The sequence below is a fragment of the Sinohyriopsis cumingii genome, chromosome 7 (genome assembly GCF_028554795.1).
Source record: "Sinohyriopsis cumingii isolate HCF-2022 chromosome 7, ASM2855479v2, whole genome shotgun sequence".
NCBI lineage: Eukaryota > Metazoa > Mollusca > Bivalvia > Unionida > Unionidae > Sinohyriopsis > Sinohyriopsis cumingii.
This window is the reverse complement of record NC_142967.1, coordinates 48,470,872-48,490,868: the sequence shown is the minus strand read 5'-3', so window position 1 is coordinate 48,490,868 and position 19,997 is coordinate 48,470,872. Positions and strand designations below refer to the sequence as shown.

The window sequence follows — 19,997 nt, the reverse complement described above, 5'->3', positions numbered from 1 at the left end:
TTATTTTACAAGCAACATAGATATTGTTTTATCATTTGTGATTTGAAATTCAGTTATATGGTCAAGTGAGTGTTGTCCTCACAGACCAGTACTTTTATTCATTTCTTTATTTATTTTCTTTATTTAATTAGTTTTATGAAGCTAAAGACATACAGAAAAGTTTTGCTACATTACAAATATATAATTCCTTTTTCTTAAATTATAGGTCCAACAAAGTTCTTAGGGAAATAAAATGTCTAAGTCATTGTGAGTGTTTTCCTCACCGACTTGACATTCTAACTTCAATTCAACAATACTTGATTATTCTAGCAATCTATAAAACACAAGTTATTTGTCTATTTTATAATTTACTAGTTGTCTAAGTCATTGTGAGTGTTTTCCTCACCGACTTGACATTCTAAATTCAATTCAACAATACTTGATTATGCTGGCAATCTAAACAATGTAAGTTATGTTTCTATTTTATAATGTATTAGTTGTCAAAGTCATTGTGAGTGTTTTCCTCACTGACTTGATATCCAATTTACTTCCATTCATACCAATACACTTCAAATAAGTATTACGCGAAGGTTGAAGTGTAAAGTCAAGCAAGTGTTTTCCTTGCAGATTTTTACATTTCACGATTACAATCAAATCATAGTTTCTCTTCTGTAGTAACCTTTAATGCAACTAAATTCACATATGGTAACTCTAATATAATCTTTACTCATCAGAAGAAATAATATAATGAACTAATAGCATAGTGCTAATGTGTATCCTGACCTTGCATGAAATTATCATATACCATACAGTACCTTCAAACAATGATAATATTTTGGCTTAGGACAAAACAACAAGACTGTCATGGTCATGAACTGGCTTTATTCGCTGTTTCTTAATAAATGAATCATCTTGTGTTATGGTTGAAAAGAAATCAAGAGTTCGAGTTTACTCCATTCTCCCCCTCCTCAGTCAGCTGATAAGAAGCATACTCATCCCTGGTGCGATACTCCAAGATAGTATTATCAGGACCTAGCTTGGCCGTTACAATATATATATATAGAGAGAGAGAGAGAGACACACACACACACACACACATACACACACGGAAATTTAGAATAAAGATTTGCCCTAATATTTATTTTCATATTTTATTCATTGACAAATCTGAGTCATCGTTAAGCAGACTTTGATGGATGATACAGGACGGCAGCAAAAGTACAAAAAAGTCTGTTTTCTAAGACTAAAGTTAAGTGAGAAGTGATCTCCTCATGGACAGAAGGATTGACTCCAAATTTTATCAATCCTCAGTTACTAAAGGGGTAGATGTGCATGCTCAAAGGACTAACTATGACAAGGGTTTGGAACAGTGTCCATCTCATGATCCATTTCATATTATCAAGGAAATCTTTTAACTCACAAATTTGGTTTCTTCTCCACAATACATTAGGAGAATAGGTAGGCAGCAGAGGGAGTTACATTTGATTGATTTGTGAATATGGCTGAGTAACATATGATAATAATAATGAGGACTTTGTATAGCGCCTAATCTTTAGAAGCTCTAAGCACTTTACAACATTAGACAACATCTATAAAATAAAAAACATATAATGATATGATTACAAAAACAAACACCATGAAATTAGAAAACATCAAAAAACATGTTGAGAATATTTAAGGTAGGAAACATTAATAGGTCTTTAAGTTTGTTCTTGCCGTTGAAATAAGTGAGTTTTGAGAGCACTCTTGAATGGGATCACTGTGTCTTTGTGTCTAAGTTCTGTGGGCAATTCATTCCACGTTGCTGGGCCCTGGTATGCAAAAGAACACTGTCCATATGACTTTGTTTTCATAGTGGGAATAATGAGTATACGATTGTCAGAAGAGGAGCATAAGTATCTTGCTGGTGTGTACACATGGGTGAGGTCGGATAGGTATGTTGTTCTAGAGTCCAACAGTGAAAGGTAGCACAGAGAACCAATTTTGTGTTTGATTCTGGATTGAATGGATAGCCAGTGTAGGGTACAGAGCAGCAGGGAGGTGTGTTCTGATCGTGGTACTCTAAGTATGATCCGAACAGCTGTGTTTTGAACTTTTTTAGTTTCTGGAGTAGATATTGATGTGAACCAGACAGAATTGAGTTACAATAGTCCAGTCTTGAAAGTACTAATGAACACACAGGTGTTTTAGTGGCATTTTTTAATGGAGCTGATGTGTCTCAGCTCAAGATATGCAGCCTTACATATGTTTATGACATGTTGGTGCAGTGTGAGGGTACTGAGAGGGTACTGTCCAGAGTAACACCTAGGTTTTGTGCTGACTGTGTGAATTTAATGTTGTCGTTGCTGATATTTATTGTTTGAGGTAAAGGATGTGAATGAGAATGTATTTGTGTTGTGATCAGAATGGCCTCGGTTTTATCATCATTCATCTACAGCTTGTTACATGTCATCCATGATTTCACATCAGAAATGCACTTCACTACACCTTGAATGGTAGCATCAACTTCAGTTGGGTGGCTAGATTTGTATATTTGGGTGTCATCAGCATACAGTTGGTGAGACACTGCATGATCTATGACACTTCAGAGCGACTGAGTGTATAGAATGAAAAGAACAGGTCCAAGAACAGACACCTGTGGAACACCACAACATAGATTAACTGGGCTGGAGTGTATTCCATTTGCAGACACAATTTGCGTCCGGTTGACTGACCAAGTAGGACTTGAACCACAGTAAGGCTGTATCATGAATGCAAAATACATGCTGGAGACAGTGAAGTAATATATCATGGTCTATTATGTCAAATGCTGCAGACAAATCAAGGAGGGTGTGGACTGTAATCTTTCCACTATCCAAAGCAGAGAGAATGTCATTAACTACTTTTAGAAGAGTAGTTTCAGTACTGGGTCAAGTTACATCTTGTCTTTCGGGTGGCCGAGTGGTCTAAAGCACTTTCCATTACAGATCACTGCCATCTCACCTCTGTCTGTGTGGGTTCGAGTCTCAGATTCAGTCAATGTGGGTATGTGAGAAAGCTTGCCAGGAGCTTCTCGAGGGTTGGTGGTTCTTTCCTGGGATTTCCCGGGTTCTTCCTCCACCATTAATACTGGCCGCCATGTATAGCATATCATGTGCTGATAAATGATGTTAAACCCTACAACAACAACAACATCTTGTCTTTTAGCAGATTAATGACATAATGATTATAATACTTGCCATATCTGAGAAAATGAATCATTTACCTATTGATTTCATGTAGATACGAGTCGACATAACAGAAGTTTACATTTTTTAGGCCCGCTGGTATGTTACTACCGCACGGTGGTGGCAAATTCCAAATTTTTCAATACGCAGTTGCAATGTCCCCACACCCCAACATAAATGTCCAAATATGACAAATGGGGTGGGAAAATTCTGAGGAAATTCAGATTAAAAAACAGACTGCTATTCGTTTTAAACCAAATTTTTAGTCCAAATTGTTGAATCTCAGAACTGAAATGAGGAATTGTTGTCTCTTGTATTATATATTAAAAAACAATATGAGCCCCTGTATCAATACAGGTTTGGGGACTGGTTTAACTAATTACAAGAAGACAAGTTGATTCTACAGAAAATTCAGTTCTTGTTTATACAGCAGTATATAATTTTGAAGGTCTTTTGTCAAAATTTAAATCAACCCTTTTGAAAATGGTTTTTAAATGATGGAGTTTTCAACCAGATCATCTTAAGGAGATTATATTGTTTGAAAAATCTTGTTTGGGATTTTATTGGCACAGATAAATTCAGAGTTAAACTCTTTTCGTTACAAAACAAGATTCAAATTATTTGGTTTTATTGTTTTTTTCATATACTGTAATAGGAAATGTTACTTTCTATGAGATGCATATATATATATATATATATATATATATATATATATATATATATATATATATATATATATATATATATATATTGCTGTAGAATTCTTTAGAATTCAAGGTTTAAAAGGAAACAAAACATAATTTATGTTCCTTATGTTGTTCCCACTTAGCAACATAATGCAGCAAAATAAAGTTAGAATTTTATTCTGTACCTTTAAATGACTTTACATGCCAGTTTATAGGAATATAATCAAACTTGTTTCGTGTGATACATTTTGTGTTTTTTTTAACATGATATCTTTTCTGACTTCAATGTTTTTGGAGAGCCTTGGAAGAGAAACCGCTTTAGATTTAGAAATTTTCATGCTTTGTAAGTATAAGACATTGCTATCAAAGAATTTAATTTATATATATATGTTTTCAGACACAATTGTAATTCTCAGATGCATGTTTTATACTCTAAAGTGTTCTTAAATTCCATTCAGTAATGGTCATATGCGAACATTGAAAAAAATAATTTCATCCTCGAAAAACCCTGGAAATGACCTGGAAATTTACCTTTAGAAAAGCGTGGGAACCATGTGAATTATCCATTGCACATTGCCAGATGGTGGCCACCTTCAGATTTATATTTCATAGTGTCTGATAAGTCACTTATGAAACATAGCTAATTTAAAACAATGTGAACAATTGTTATTTATGTTTAAATGTTGTTAAAATTATTCTTGATTGAATTAAAACATTTTATACTTGTTTATCATGATATTTACCCAAGTTTTTTGGCAATATTTGCTTTTTTGTGTGGCATTTTAAGGTCATATGTACAAGGTACATTATAGCTTTTATTATACCCCTAGTTTGAACATTCATTTTACTGTGACTGCTGCCAGCTTGATGTATTAAACCTTCATGTAACTTAGGATATTCCAAATATAATTTGAACCTCCCCACGAAAAAATAGGTCACTTTGACCTCTTTTTATTTTACACAAATTACTTTCATGAACTTGGACTGTTTCTTGCATCATTCAGACCCAGTGGGGAATGCAGGTAACAGTAACCTACTTATGTTACATTACAGGTTAATCCACGTGTAAAAGATTAATCTATCAGATCTCCAGCTTTAGATTTGCTCTATTCATGGAACTTGATAGTTGTTTTCTTTTCATCATTCTGAACCACCCCAGCTTAAGATAGGTCACAGTGACATGCCTACAGATGTAACAGGTAATTACAAACAATACTCCCAGTGATTAAATATAGTAAACAATGAATGTGTTTGCATGAAAGTTGGACATACAATCTGGACCGGATAAGATTATCAGTGTCTCAATCACTAAATAAACATTTTATTTCTGTTTTGATTGGATGTATTTAGTAGCTACACAATCTCATTGACTTGATCACAGTTAGCCCAGAAAACCCTTGATCACTGAAACAGATTGTCAAGACCCATAGAATATTCAGAGTAATATTTAACCATTGTCTTAAACTACCAATTTTAAAAAATGATTCAACTGGTCTCTTTCAGTTTTGAGCTGTGTATATTCCACTGTATTTTAACTCTAAACTCATACTGAATCACTTGGTCTTTTTCAGTTTTGAGCTATGTAGCTTTCACTCTGTTTTATCATGAAATCTTAGAAAGACGTATTTTGAAAGATTGTAACTTTTCTTTTAAAAGACCATTTCTTTAATAGCATAAATAGTACAGGTCTGAAGTTATTCTATTATACTTTTCTAGCTTTTATATTGCCTTGCCTTGACAGAAGCTTGCCTTGGCAATCCCTTTGCTGCTTGCATGCATGTCCATACATCCATACTCTGTACAACCATGCGTATCTTAGATTAACCTCAGTATAAATGTTTTATTTTACTTGGCTAAAAAAAAAAAAAAAAGGCAAGCTCAACAAAAATGTCTCTTTTTTTCCTCCAGAGTCTAAAGGAGATTAGTGTGAGATGTCTGTCTGCAATGTTGGTGAACCATCCCCACTTCAACTTCAGGAATAATCTCATCACTTTCCTTGTACCCTTCATGAATGATCATAATCCTAAGGTAACATAGACAATACAAGGTTCATACACTTGTTCTGGTGTAAACATTCGCCAATGGACTGTCTTGATAAAGGGGCGATTTTCAGCCCCCAGTTTGTGAACAGTTTTTTTAAAATACATTTCAGGATCATGTTGATATGTCTTTCAGCATACAAAACCATTTTTTGTACAACAGTTTTTTTAAAGATTTATATTTCATGCAAAAACCACAACCATAAAACAAGGGTGGGTCTATTGATTATGCAAAATACATGTTCAGTTAAGAAAGTTCAAGTAAGATTTTAGTGCAGATTTGCCTTGCAAAGAAATTTCTCCTTCAAATACATTACCCAATCACATTACATTAGGAATATTAGCCTGTTACCTCGTGAATCCAGCCCTACTTGAAAAAGAAAACTATCTTATCATGTTTATTATACATAGACTAAGGGTAGTAACTCTTGCCCATTACCTCCCCTTGATACCACCAGGTATCACCAGTGTTTAGCTTCACTCCTGTACAGAGCACACATTGTACATTTATCCAGTTTTCATAGATTGTTACTTCAGATACATTGCCAGATCATGATGCATGAGGAGTATATTCATTGCCTTGCAGATCCAGCCTTCCCAAGCAATAAATCCATTAGAACTGACTTTGGCCTATGTAGCAAAAATGTTGCTAAACTGTTGTCTGCTTGCTTGAAAAGGAAGTCAGACAGGATTAGTCACCCTTTTTAGATATATGAATTGACACTTCATGCTCTGTATTCCTCAGTTATTGCTTCTGCTCATACTGTTGTGCATGCTTCTTATGAGGGCCTCACACAGTATCACTCCGAATGTACCTTTCTAATCTTGTTGTGAGGAAAGTGTTGGAGCTTCTTCAATGCAGGTATGCTAAATGTATTATCTACCTTCTTGGACTCCTTTCATTTCAGATGAATAATTTATCAGCTTATTTATTAACTTCATCGTATAATTGTTGTGACACAGATATTACCTTTCCAGTGGTGACTGGTAGTTGCATCAATGTTAAAGTTTTGGTATGCCAGACACAGGGTCAGGGATCGTCCTGGGCTTCGCCAATGTCGCAGATTGCGATTTTTTTCCCTTATTGGCAACAAAAATATCCCATCTGGCGATTTTTTTGGTGACATACTTTTTGGTTATTTAATTTGTACATACAATCATGGATTTGGACTGGATAAATTAAAAGGAAGAATGAAAGGAAGCCACAAACTTGACTAAGCAATGCATTGGAATCAATCTGTTACACAAACGATCCTTTGTTCGTATTTACGACCCCCATCTTTACAGTGCATTGTTACATCATAATCTGCTTATGCTGACATCTGGGCTGAGTACTGTATGCTGCGATAGTCAATCATGCTACCGCACTATACCTACAACTGACCGACTTCTGAAGACGCGAATAGAACAGATACAATTAATTGTATGGCTAATCCTTCTATGTTTTTTTTTTTTTTTACATATACCAATACAATAGTTTCGCTGAACTTTTATAGAAAACTGATAACGTTTGAAGTACCCACTGTGTATAAATACAAAGCAAATGGAAAAAATCTCAATCACAATTATATCTGTCGCCAGTGCAGCATTTTACTCATTGATCTTTTCCTTTTGCCATCAATTCCTGTTACGGCTGCAGAGACTTAAACTCCGCAACAAGAAATAGCACAAAAAAAAACCAGTTTTGCATAATTAATAATTATTTATTTCTCAAAATACAGGAGTGAAAGAATCCCTAAATTGGGTGTGGATTTATGCTTATATATACGGTCCAATATTGCCAGGTGTTGACTCGTGTAAGTTTCATTCGTGGGAATGGAGATCCTATTTTGCTTGTCGAGAAAATTTATACAGCATTCAGTGATCATTCTTGGGATTTAGGAAGCAATTCACTACAAGCTTTGTGAAGCTAGCCTTAAAGGGGTGGGGTGTGGGGTGGGGCTGCTGAGAGACTACTGGTGTCACCTGTCAGCACTGTAGACTGTGAACGTGGATTCAGTAAGATGAACCTCATAAAAACTGACATCAGAAATAAACTCTGCATCTCATCTCTCGAGAATTTAATGAGAATCAGCATGTACAGATGTGAAAAATTAGACTTTGAAACTGCATTCAACAAGTGGGCAGTCCTAAAATCGCGACAGACCTTCATGTAACACTTTGTAACATTTTGTTAATGCTTGTTTTAATTAAAGTATTAACTAACCCATCTTTTGTAATTTTCATTACCTGTTACATTAATAGACTAAATTAACACTTGAAAAAATGTACACTACTTGTTTTGGCGACACTTTTTGAAAACTGGCGACAAAATATTGAAGTTGGCTGTTTTTTTGGCGACAGCTTTTTAAAAGCCAGGACCATCCCTGCAGGGCCATAAATTATTGCATAATGTAAGACACTTGGTTCCATGGAACACATGCTTTAATATTCTACATTTTTCTATACCTTCATAGTACACCACTCCCTTGATAACTCGCGAACCCGCTTATAACACGGTGTCAGGCATGGATCCCATTTTTTAAACCTGAAAATTCCCCAAAAATGTATCCCTATTTGTTGAACTTGAAGAAAATCTTGATCAAAATTGGTAATGGAAACTTTGATGTATCGCTCATTTTACCGTTGAAAACGGTAGATAGGACCTGGAAATCATACAATTTTTTACCTTTTCTTTCCAAACGACATTCCTAATGCACCACAATTAACGTTATGTAAGGAAATTTCGATCAATGACAATGTCACTTATGCCGAGTGGAGGCAGTACTTTAATAAATAAATACAAATTAAATAATTTTTTATTAATTGAAATTTGTGTTCTAGTTCCATCTTTTAGTTCCTTTTAAGTGTACTCGTCATAAATGCAATGTGTCCTCTTGTAAACATAAAATGTGTCAATCTAGCATTTCTCTGAGAACCCAATTAAGTGCCGACCATGTTTTGATAACTGACTTGTGGAAGTATTTGTTGTATTATTGCACTGAATTAAAAGCTGGCCTCCTTTGTATTATCACGTTAATTATGTCTTTTGAATCAAAAAAAGGAGGTGGAATAAAAGAAGAGTTAAAAAGTACAAAAATCGGACTAACTTAAAATCTAGCGGCCTCTGTCGTATGTCGGGTGAACTCGTTTCATTTCATCAGTCCAACACTGTAATAAATGTTATTGTGTACGTAACAGAAACTACCTTAAATTAACCAACTCTTTCATAACCGTGATCAAAGATAACAAGGCAGCAAAGCGAAAAGAATACTTCATAAAATAAAGATTTCGCAGATACGGACCATTGTGGGCAAGCGGATTTCAGAGAATTCTTGAATTGGCATTTAGAGATATCCTTTGGGATGATAAGAAATTTCATTATTACTTCCAATGAAATCACGACATTAACATTGTACTAATTGAACAATAAAAAATTGAGTTTTGATGTAGACGTGTCACGAAATAAATGTCGTGTGTTTTTGAAAAAAAGGAATCTTGTTTGGTGGTGTATCAGCAGTTAGTCTAGTTCCCAAATTGTGGACTACCGATTTGGTAAGATACTAATAAACACCAGACTCATCAAGAAAACAAAAAGCAGTGACGTAATACACAGATTTTTCACGTACATGTGATGGTTGTTCAAACCAGTTGGAACGATCTTTCATATGTTGGATATTTTGAAAAGAAAATGTTATTTAAACAGAATATTGAACAGCTTCATTAGAAAAAGCGCATTATTAAAAATTATTATCGACGTGATTGTAAAATGAGGATTCAGTCATTAAACAGCCCAGTTCCCTACTACCGCTTCCCCCCCCCACGGTTTTCTCGATGTCAAAGCGATTTATTTTTCCATTTTTATAGGTCCCTTGGTAACTCACGCCTTGCTTATAGTGCGATCTATGTTTGTGGACCCCGTTGTGCGTGAGTTATCGAGGGAGAGGTGTATTGAATTTCAATTACACTGACTTTCATGTGATTATTTTTGTTTCTTTTGGTTTCTGTAGATATCTGATGTTGTTTGTGAGGCCGTCAAACAAGTATTTAGAACAGACAAACTTGGGGAGGCAACTTTAGAGGTAACCAGCAATAATCAAGATTATAAGTAAATTGCAGTTTAATACAATGATACTTGTGTTAAAGGACACTTCTGTATACAGAATGCACATTACCCCTTGAAAATATTTTAAAAATTTTTACTTACACAAGTCCTGTAAATATTTGGCATGTTTTTAATTACATATGTCAATCTGCTGTTTCTCTGACATAATTCTTTTTTTCTTCTTTTTTTGTGAAGCCTGTTGATGGTTATTAGAGTGAAATAGCATATAAAACCACATGTTTATATGAAATTGGGTAAAAAGCTTTCATTGCATTATCAATGGACAGGAATATTCCTAACCATTTCTTTCAGTGGATGCTCATTTACTTGGGATTTCTTACATCCAGCATAGGGTTACAAGACATCAAAGCATTTTGAAAAGAACTATAGAATGTAAAAGAAAGAACACTAGTACTCTGAATTTGTTTAGTTTTGTGGCTGTGAGTTTGGTGCGGTTGGGGCAAATAATTACATTTCTGTTGACATTCCATTGATAATATAATGCAGCAAAGATTCTTTTTGGTTGCTTATTTGAATTTTTTGTTTTTAGCAACCATAAGATCCATTCTGTTTTTACCAGACAAATACAAGCGAGTTCATAGTATATTGCTATTCTTTTTTGTAGCTGGTGAAGTGTATTGGGAACATGATTAAGGCCCAAGGATTCTCTGTCCAGACAAAGGTAAGCTATATAAGTTTAGTACAACAAACTTATCTATTGTCCACACACTTTTCTAGTTAGCAGGTTTTAAGGCAGAAGGGAATAAAAGGATCTACAGTCCTCACTCTTTTCTAGTTGGGAGGTTGCAAAATTTGGGAATAAAATGATCTACAGTCCTCTCACTTGTATTTTCAGGATGTTGTAAGATGGGGGAATAAAATGATCTACAGACCTCACACTTGTATAGTCAGGAGGTTGTAAGACAGGTGAATAAACTGATTTACAGTCCTCACACTTGTATAGTCAGGAGGTTGTAAGACAGGTGTGAATAAACTGATTTACAGTTCTTACACTTTTCTAGTCGGGAGGTTGTAAGCTGGGGGAATAAAATGATCTACTGTCCCTACTCATTTGTAGCCAGCAGATTGTACGACAGAGGGGAATAAAATGATGTTTTATCCACATACTTTTCTAGTCTGCATGTTATCAAATTCGCAAAAGAAATTGTCCATGTTTGAGAAGAAAAGTTCAGTGTGACACAGCTATCGAGATCACATTGGTTTTCTGCAACAGAAAGCCCATGTGTTAGATTCATGGCAGATTGTAATTGCTGAATATTTCCATGGGTCAAGTATACTTTTTATTGAATTGAGAACTGTTATTGAAATAATTATAACTTTATAAGAATCTTATTTTTCATTATTTAATAAAAGACACAAACACATCATTTTACAACTATACCCTATGTAACACCTAGGTTAAAAAGGATGTCAATTCAGTTATGTCATAATGTAGTGATCACATCATTCAGAGTTGCACATGGATTTCACAAAGATGATGACCTTAAGGATACCAACCTATCAACATCTATTTTTTCTCTCAGGTATTGGACACATTTCTCAGCTTAAAAATCAAGGAGATTAACATGACCCAGCCAGGAGAGAAAACAGAGGCTCAGAAGAAGAAAGACACGCAGAAAAACTTGTCAAGAAGGGAAAAAAGAGTAAGTTGTGAACACTTTTCTTTCAATGTTGTTGTGAACAACATTAATTAAGCATTTGCAAATAGAAAGTTTCGTAAAACAAGAAGCCTCCACAATTAATTCTTATTGTCCTAACTGTACAGCATGTGACCTTTGTGGTGAGTAGGTGTTAATTGTTAATAAGACAACTGATGACAGGCCTTTGACAGGTTTATTTGGAAATAAATGGCACCTGTCTCTAACAATTAACCATCAGAAGGACTTCATTCAAAGCTTGATGGACATTACAAAATTATAGCACCCACTGTTGTTTGCATGATAATTACAGGAAACCATTACAGTCTTACTGCTTGGCAAATAATAAAATAATCAAAACTATGTATTCTCAAACCATTCTCAAAAGTAGGATTGTCATATTTTTATGCATGTCACCAATTTCATGATGACGAGATGAAAATTGTTAAATGGAGAAATTTAGTGTTGACAGATCCATAAGTTTTTAGTATAGATAAATCATTGCAGTCTAGCTTTGATTCTCTCTCTCACTCAGACCGCTCCAGTGGCCTAGTGGTTAGGGCATCCACCTCGGATGCGGGAGGTCGTGGGTTCCATCCCTGGCCAAGTCATACCAAAGACATACACAAATCATACTAACAACTGCCTCACTTGGTGCTCATCATTAAGAAGTTAGTGTTAGGACTGGTCGGCCTGGTGTCAGGATAATGTGACTGGGTGGGACATCATGCAACATGTCTGCGGCATGATGCCCCAGTGCTAGACATCACTATATACTGTCACACTGCAGACATTGTAGCGATATGACTGAAAAATTGTTAAAGCTACATTAAAGACCCAGATCACACACACACACACTCTCTCACACTTAAAAAAAATTAGATATTTCCAAACCTATTTCTACCTGTCTTTTATCTGTCTACATACATGTACATATTTGCTTTTGCTCTTCTAATGATATCTGCATTCTGACTTTTTCTAATGTCTATTTGTATTATTTGCCTGTACATTTTGATGACTTTATGGTCATGTAGATTTAAGGTGCCAACAAGGATGAGAACAAAAGTTTAAATAAATATGAATTTTCCTTTCAAATAACATGTAGTTTATTGTATCTTATTGTTTTACTCATTTTGGGGTATTATGTTTGAGGCAAGCTGAAATTTTCCAAGGGCAAGTTCAACTTTCCAATCAATTTGCCCTTTAAATTGTTAAAATCCATATATATATATATAAGGAAGAAAGCCTTGTATATTTTCAGAATTTAGATTGAAGGTTTATTTTGGAATAAAAATAGATTAAAATAATAGCAAAAACAATGAAAACAGAAACTATCAATAATAATAATAAAAATAATACTAACAATAAATGGATTTGGTATACAGTGCTTGTTTACAAATTTGACAATTTAACCTCCATTCAGAGATTACCTGTGTTAAAAAGTCAGTTTGGCATGTTCCCTTTGGTGACCTCTTAAGACTGGTTTGATTGTATTTTACTACTTTCACTTAACTAGAAGGTTCGCTTGCCATGGCATCAAGGTATCTTGGGTCAAAAAATCGAAGTTGTTGACTCAGAAAGACAAGTAAAATCTTGAAGTTTTTTATTCAGAAAGACAAAAAAAGTTTCAACAAACTGAATGCAGAATTTTATGCCATTGCCAAAATTTGGATTGCTTGAAATTAAAATGTGTAACCAAGTGAAGAAAACTCTTATATTTTGAAAAACAAAGAAGAGAATACTAAGCTTATGAATTTCAGACATTTTTGGGGTTGCAGTGCATGCCACTTGAGAAGGCACTTTAGGGGTCTGTGTTAATGGTATATATCATGCCTGAATTAGCAAAACTTGAGACCTAGTTATCACTTGCTAATGATGATGGCTGGAGTTAAGATATTGATTTAAATATTTGGGTTAAGTTCTCGAAAGTATATAACATTCATCATTATCGCAACATTTGCTCCTCTGCAGAACCCTTGTATTTCCATAAAAGATTGCATCATGTTATTTTAATAGCATAGAGAATTAAGAATTCTACTGTTTTCCACAGCACAAGAAGGAAATACAGTTGTTAGAGGTAGAACTATTGGAGACCAAGGCAACAGAGGACCAAAAGAGAAAACTGAAACTTGTAAGAGATACCTACTTTTCCTCTTTACCTATCTCCTTTGTCACAGAATGAGGTTTGTAATGGAATATTTTTTTTTTTAGTGAAATGTGTATGTCCCCACTAGGGGAATATTGTTTTGCTACTGTCAGTCTAAAATCTAAAGTCGGTATATCTGCACATCTGTAACAAATCCATTTTAGCTCCATAGTACAGCAACTATTGAAGTTAGAACCATGAAATTTTACTCTAATAACATTTTCAGGTCATTATAAGCAAAAATCACTAAACGGGGACAGATGAAAGTTTGCTGGGTATATTGGTATTTATATTTAAATTGACCTGATTAGATTTTTAGGCTATTATAGCAATTTTTCATATTTTTAATGCATTTTTTAATTGTTTTGGCTTTTAATTGGTTCTTAAAACAAATTTGTTAGCTCTGTTGATCAGATACCACTTCAGGTATAGTTTAAGGATGTTTGTATTTATATGTAAATAAGATTTTCGTAACATTATAGCAGTATTTGTACCCCATTTTATATAGAAAATGGGCAGTAATAAATTGGGCCTATTCATCTTCTATCCTTCCATCTATCTCACTTATTTTTCTACAGATAAAATCACTTGCGTATCATTGGACTTGAAGCAAATTTGCTAGATATTAATGGTAATCATTTAGTAAAGTTATAGCTTCTTATTATCAGACCCGCCCAGTTTCTTTAGTACACAGTGAATCCCTTAATTTCTTTTTATTTAAAGCAGATTTAGATGACATTAATGTGACCTTGGCTGGGTCATCGTTCTGTGTCATAATTTAGTACTAGGTTGTCAGATTTACCACTTTCATTTCTGCAGAATAACTCCTTTAGTTTTGTATTTCATCCAGATATGCAGGATAACTCCCTTAGTTTTGTATTTCATCCAGATATGCAAGATAACTCCCTTAGTTTTGTATTTCATCCAAATATGCAGGATAACTCCCTTAGTTTTGTATTTCATCCAGATATGCAGGATAACTCCCATAGTTTTGTATTTCATCCAGACATGCAGGATAACTCCCTTAGTTTTGTATTTCATCCAGATATGCAAGATAACTCCCTTAGTTTTGTATTTCATCCAGATATGCAGGATAACTCCCTTAGTTTTGTATTTCATCCAGATTTGATACACAGTTTGATATTGTTGAGATCTTGGATGAGTTTGATTGTCAGCATTGTTAAGTGGTGTTATAACTCTAATGGTCAGTCACAGCCATTCATCCCAGTATACCCAGTCCCACTTTTCAGACTTAATATCTGACACCCAGTCATATCTTGTTGAGTCTGTCACCCAGTCATATCTTGTTTAGGCTGAGCTTGGTTATGGATGCCCAGTATAACCAACACCAGATTTGATGAAACTTTCTCGGTCACTTTCAGCTTTGTTTATCATTTCCAGCACCCATTTGAGTCATGACCTTCAGAGGTTCCCTTGTCATCCCACTCGTATAAGTTTGTAGACACTTGCTCACAAGCACCACCTTCTCTACTCATTGTTGCTTAGGTACATGTTCATCATGCAACATCGTCTTTTAGCAGAGTTGTGGCTGCATATTAACAGTCTCACAAACTTTCATTTAGCACAATAACTGCCTTGGTATGTAGCTTTATGACACCTTGGCTTAATTTGATTTTTCTGCTTTTGATCTGCAGCAATTATCAGAGTTTTGGACCTGCACACTTTTGTTCCCACACAGTAATTTCCCTTGTTATTGTATTTCATTTTTTTTTTTTGTCTGTTTGTTATGCATCTCAGAATTGATACAAATTCAGTAGAATTTATCAGATTCCTTTGTTGTCATTTAGTGGTGGTATAACCAGTGAATATTTGACACACATAAATGTTAATTTTGATGAGATCTCACTTGGGTTCCATTGTCATGTTCTGTGTCATCAGAAATGTCATCCGTGACAAATGTACTTTCATTAATTTACTGTGTTGTCTTTGTCAACTAGGCCTTCTACAAAACTATTCTCCCCCACTTTCAACAAAGTTTGGAGACATCAGTTTGTGAAAATGTTAAACATTTGCTACATTTTAAAAGGTGTTGGTCTGAAGTGGATTCATCAGTGCTTTACAAACAAAAATATAGTTATATAGAGTGGTTCAAATTTGTATTTGAGGAACTTAAAAGTTTTGTCTGATCAGTAAGGCTACACTATGTTGTATGTGTGTGGCATATAATTACAACAGCAACTAGTCTGTACACATTTTAAGAAGGGATTTTATTTGATGACAGCAAAAAGATAATATTTAGATTGAATTCATATTGTATGATAGTATCATAAACCTTTATATCTTTTTTAAATATCAGTATCTAAGAATGTTTTCTTGATAAACATAGATTTTAGAACATATCTTTTAATTCTCAGTGTTAGAAAATTTGCAAATTTTTATTGTCTAACCACAGTCATTTCATTTGAAACAACCAATCTTAGATTTGGAATTGGGCAGGTGATATGGAAAAGAAGATGATGTCCACAGTAGTTTCATAAACTCTTGAGGATATTCTTTTGTCGGATGAAGGAAACTGAAGCTTTATCAGTCACACATAATCACATCTGCTACTGCATTTAATGTGGACATAACTAGCCATGGAACAGCACAACATTAACTCAAACCAAGACTTGGTCCAGTTCAGCATGTTTAAAAGCTACTGACAGGTAGCTGCTTTCAAGAAGATTACTGTTTAACTGGGGTTGTTTCAAAGGATTTGATGTAGTAGATTGATACAAGAGGAATCAAATGTTCTGTCAAGATATAAAAGTTATTCCATAGATTTATAAACCTACTAAAATAACAAATTTCTACTTGTTTAACAGTCCAGCTGATACTTGCATGAGTACAGTTTCTCATGGCAGCAGCAAGCAATGTCAGAAATAAGTAGCAGAGAATAATTTCTGGTTTAAATTCCACCCATTACTTAATAAATATACATAAAGCAGCATACAGATTTTAATTTAATTGAGATTTTCAATACAGTATCTGCTTGACCTTGGTGAAACCCAAGCTGTTGTATTATTTCAGATGCATCTGCACATGACTGACTCCATTGGCTTATTCACTGTTAATGTTTGTTGCCATCGATAAATTTTTAGTAATTCCAGCCTGTTTTAATTCATTTTGCCCAATTCCTTTGGCTTAGGGTTAAATGGGATAAAACAGCATATAGTTGTTATTATTATTTGCTGGATGTTTATCATTATGTACTTTCATATGACAGTTTTATGAGGACACAATTACTAAAATAAGAATATTCTACGTTCATTTAAGGGGCCCCGAGTGGCCGAGTGGTCTAAAGCGCTCTCTGTTACGGATCACTGCCATCTCACCTCTGTCTGCGTGGGTTCGAGTCTCGAATTCGGTCAATGTGGGTATGTGAGAAAGCTTGCCAGTAGTTTCTCGGGGGTCGGTGGTTCTTTCTGAGGATTTCCTAGGTTCTTCCTCCACCGTTAATACTGGCTGCCATGTATAGCCTATCGTGTGCTGAAAAATGGCGTTAAACAACAACAACAACAACATTCATTTAAAATATCTCACCATTAACTACATTCCCTCACTATAAATCACTTCAGTATAAAGCAGTCCAATTTATAAGGACAGTATGGTCACAGATCATATGTTATTATTTATTAGTAATATTGTGTATTAATTACGTCAATGTAAGGTGAGCTCACCTAGTGGACAGTCCATTTGTATGGCTTCCAAGAACAGCATTATTGTGAGGGTGTTCTGTATTTGCATTGCAAACATTTGTGTGAAAAGGTCGGTTTTTTCTACATGTATATTAATTTGTAATTATAGAGTCTTTTGTACAATATCTTAAAAGGACCCACAAAAGTTTTTCTTAGTTTTTAAAAAAAAATATTTTTTTTTCATTCCAGCACACAGATATCATTCAGACAGTGTTTCTCACCTACTTCAGAATTTTAAAGAAAGCTCAACAGTCCATTCTACTGCCTTCTGTATTAGAGGGTCTTGCAAAGTAAGTTTTTTACTCACCTGACTGTCCACCTGTCAGAATGTTTTATTTTTAAGTTGTTAAGAACACTATACCTGTTTCAGCCACAAAATTTGATAGAGAGCATTAGGGCATGAAATATTTTGGGAGGGGTTTGTTTTCAGATGATGCCAATCCACCTTTAAAGAACTTATTGAATGGCTCTTTCCAAAACAAACTGCTGATTGACCCAGAATAATGTTCACTGTTATAAAAATAGAAACACTTATAAATGACTTCATTAAACAGAATTTCATTGAAGACGTCATGGCCGTAGACATTTCTTAAAATGATGTTGCTTTGTCATCTAATATGGCAGCTGTTACTAAACCTTAAAACCTTGAAATGACTGGTCAAAAACTACTTGACAGATTTAGACAAAATTTTGTGAAATCATCTTTGCATAAAGGCCTTTTAGATGAATGATGATGATTCACTTCAGAATTTGGCCATCATTATTAAGTTAATGATTCTTCACAGAATCTTCCTAACAGTATTTGTCCAAAATTAATAGAATGCGTCATGGCATGGAACCTTTCAAGCTTGTGTACATGATGCCAAAGCACCACTAAAAAATGGTTGCCTTTAAAGAAGACAATGTAAAACCTGTAAATAACATCTTCTCAGAATGCACTCAATATATGGTGATTATATTTGACAGAAATATTTCTAGCATGAAATCTTTTAAATTTATACAAATTAAGCTGATGTACCATCCAGTGAAGTGACTGTTGCTAAAAAAATAGAACAATTTTAAAATGGTTGTCTCTTTCTCTCTTCAGTATAAACAGCAGAATTTATATAACCAAATATGGCAGAAACATTATTGTGATGCTGATCTGTTGTCAAATTTGGATTTGTTGTCAGTCACGTGAATGATCTGTTGTCAGATTTGGATTTGTTGTCAGTCACATGAATGATCTGTTGTCAAATTTGGATTTGTTGTCAGTCACATGAATGATCTGTTGTCAGATTTGGATTTGTTGTCAGTCACATGAATGATCTGTTGTCAGATTTGGATTTGTTGTCAGTGACATGAATGATCTGTTGTCAAATTTGGATTTGTCAGTCACGTGAATGATCTGTTGTCAAATTTGGATTTGTTGTCAGTCACATGAATGATCTGTTGTCAGATTTGGATTTGTTGTCAGTGACATGAATGATCTGTTGTCAGATTTGGATTTGTTGTCAGTCACATGAATGATCTGTTGTCAAATTTGGTGATCTGTTGTCAAATTTAGATTTGTTGTCAGTCACATGAATGATCTGTTGTCAAATTTGGATTTGTTGTCAGTCACGTGAATGATCTGTTGTCAAATTTGGATTTGTTGTCAGTCACGTGAATGATCTGTTGTCAGATTTGGATTTGTTGTCAGTCACATGAATGATCTGTTGTCAGATTTGGATTTGTTGTCAGTCACATGAATGATCTGTTGTCAAATTTGGATTTGTTGTCAGTCACATGAATGATCTGTTGTCAGATTTGGATTTGTTTTCAGTCATATGAATGATCTGTTTCACCTCTTGTTTTAATAATCGTTACATAGCATGCCAACATTAAAACTGAAATGCCACATTTTTAGCATGAAGAAAAAAATCACATAATAAAACATGCATACCAGTATAATTTTGTCCAATGTAATTAACTCTCACCAGTTAATCTTAAGTCACCCTGTCCTGTTGTTCCGTTCAATCCATCACATTCATCTGTTCCCAATACTTGCTTGCATAGCCGACCTTGTATTCTTCTCAGTTACAAGTTATGGTGATGACTCTCTTTTGGATAAGAATTTTGAATTTAATCTATACTCTTAATTCAATTTAATCTATACTCTTAATTCAATTTAATCTATACTCTTAATTCAGTTTCAGTATTAACTATCCTGTCAACGTTGAATTTATAGCTTGTTCTCTTTTGACAGCCACAGTAAAGATTAATTTATCAATATTTTTTTTCAGATTTGCACATCTTATCAATGTTGAATTCTTCAATGATTTGTTCAGAGTGTTCAACCAGTTGATTGACTCAGGGGTGAGTATACTCACAGATGTATGCTTCGTGTGTTTTAGTTAACTATATGTGGAATGTTCAAGACTGTTCTTGATATTAAAGAAATTTTTACCGTAACCGAAAACCGAAAAAGGCAGCAAAATTACAGAGTGAATTTATTTTAAGAATTTTGTCCTTGTCAGTTT

General features: G+C 34.4%; 1 protein-coding gene across 1 annotated transcript in view; it reads left to right on the top strand.

Moving 5' to 3' along the window:
• LOC149795170 (nucleolar complex protein 3 homolog) overlaps nt 1-19,997 on the top strand; it is a 124,861-nt gene that overhangs the window by 55,757 nt on the left and 49,107 nt on the right. Inside the window, exons 8-14 of the mRNA XM_089964892.1 lie at nt 5,780-5,899; nt 9,900-9,971; nt 10,620-10,676; nt 11,539-11,658; nt 13,703-13,783; nt 17,686-17,786; nt 19,761-19,833. Of these exons, the coding sequence (XP_089821018.1) occupies nt 5,780-5,899; nt 9,900-9,971; nt 10,620-10,676; nt 11,539-11,658; nt 13,703-13,783; nt 17,686-17,786; nt 19,761-19,833 (624 nt within the window). The remainder of the gene's footprint in view (nt 1-5,779; nt 5,900-9,899; nt 9,972-10,619; nt 10,677-11,538; nt 11,659-13,702; nt 13,784-17,685; nt 17,787-19,760; nt 19,834-19,997) is intronic.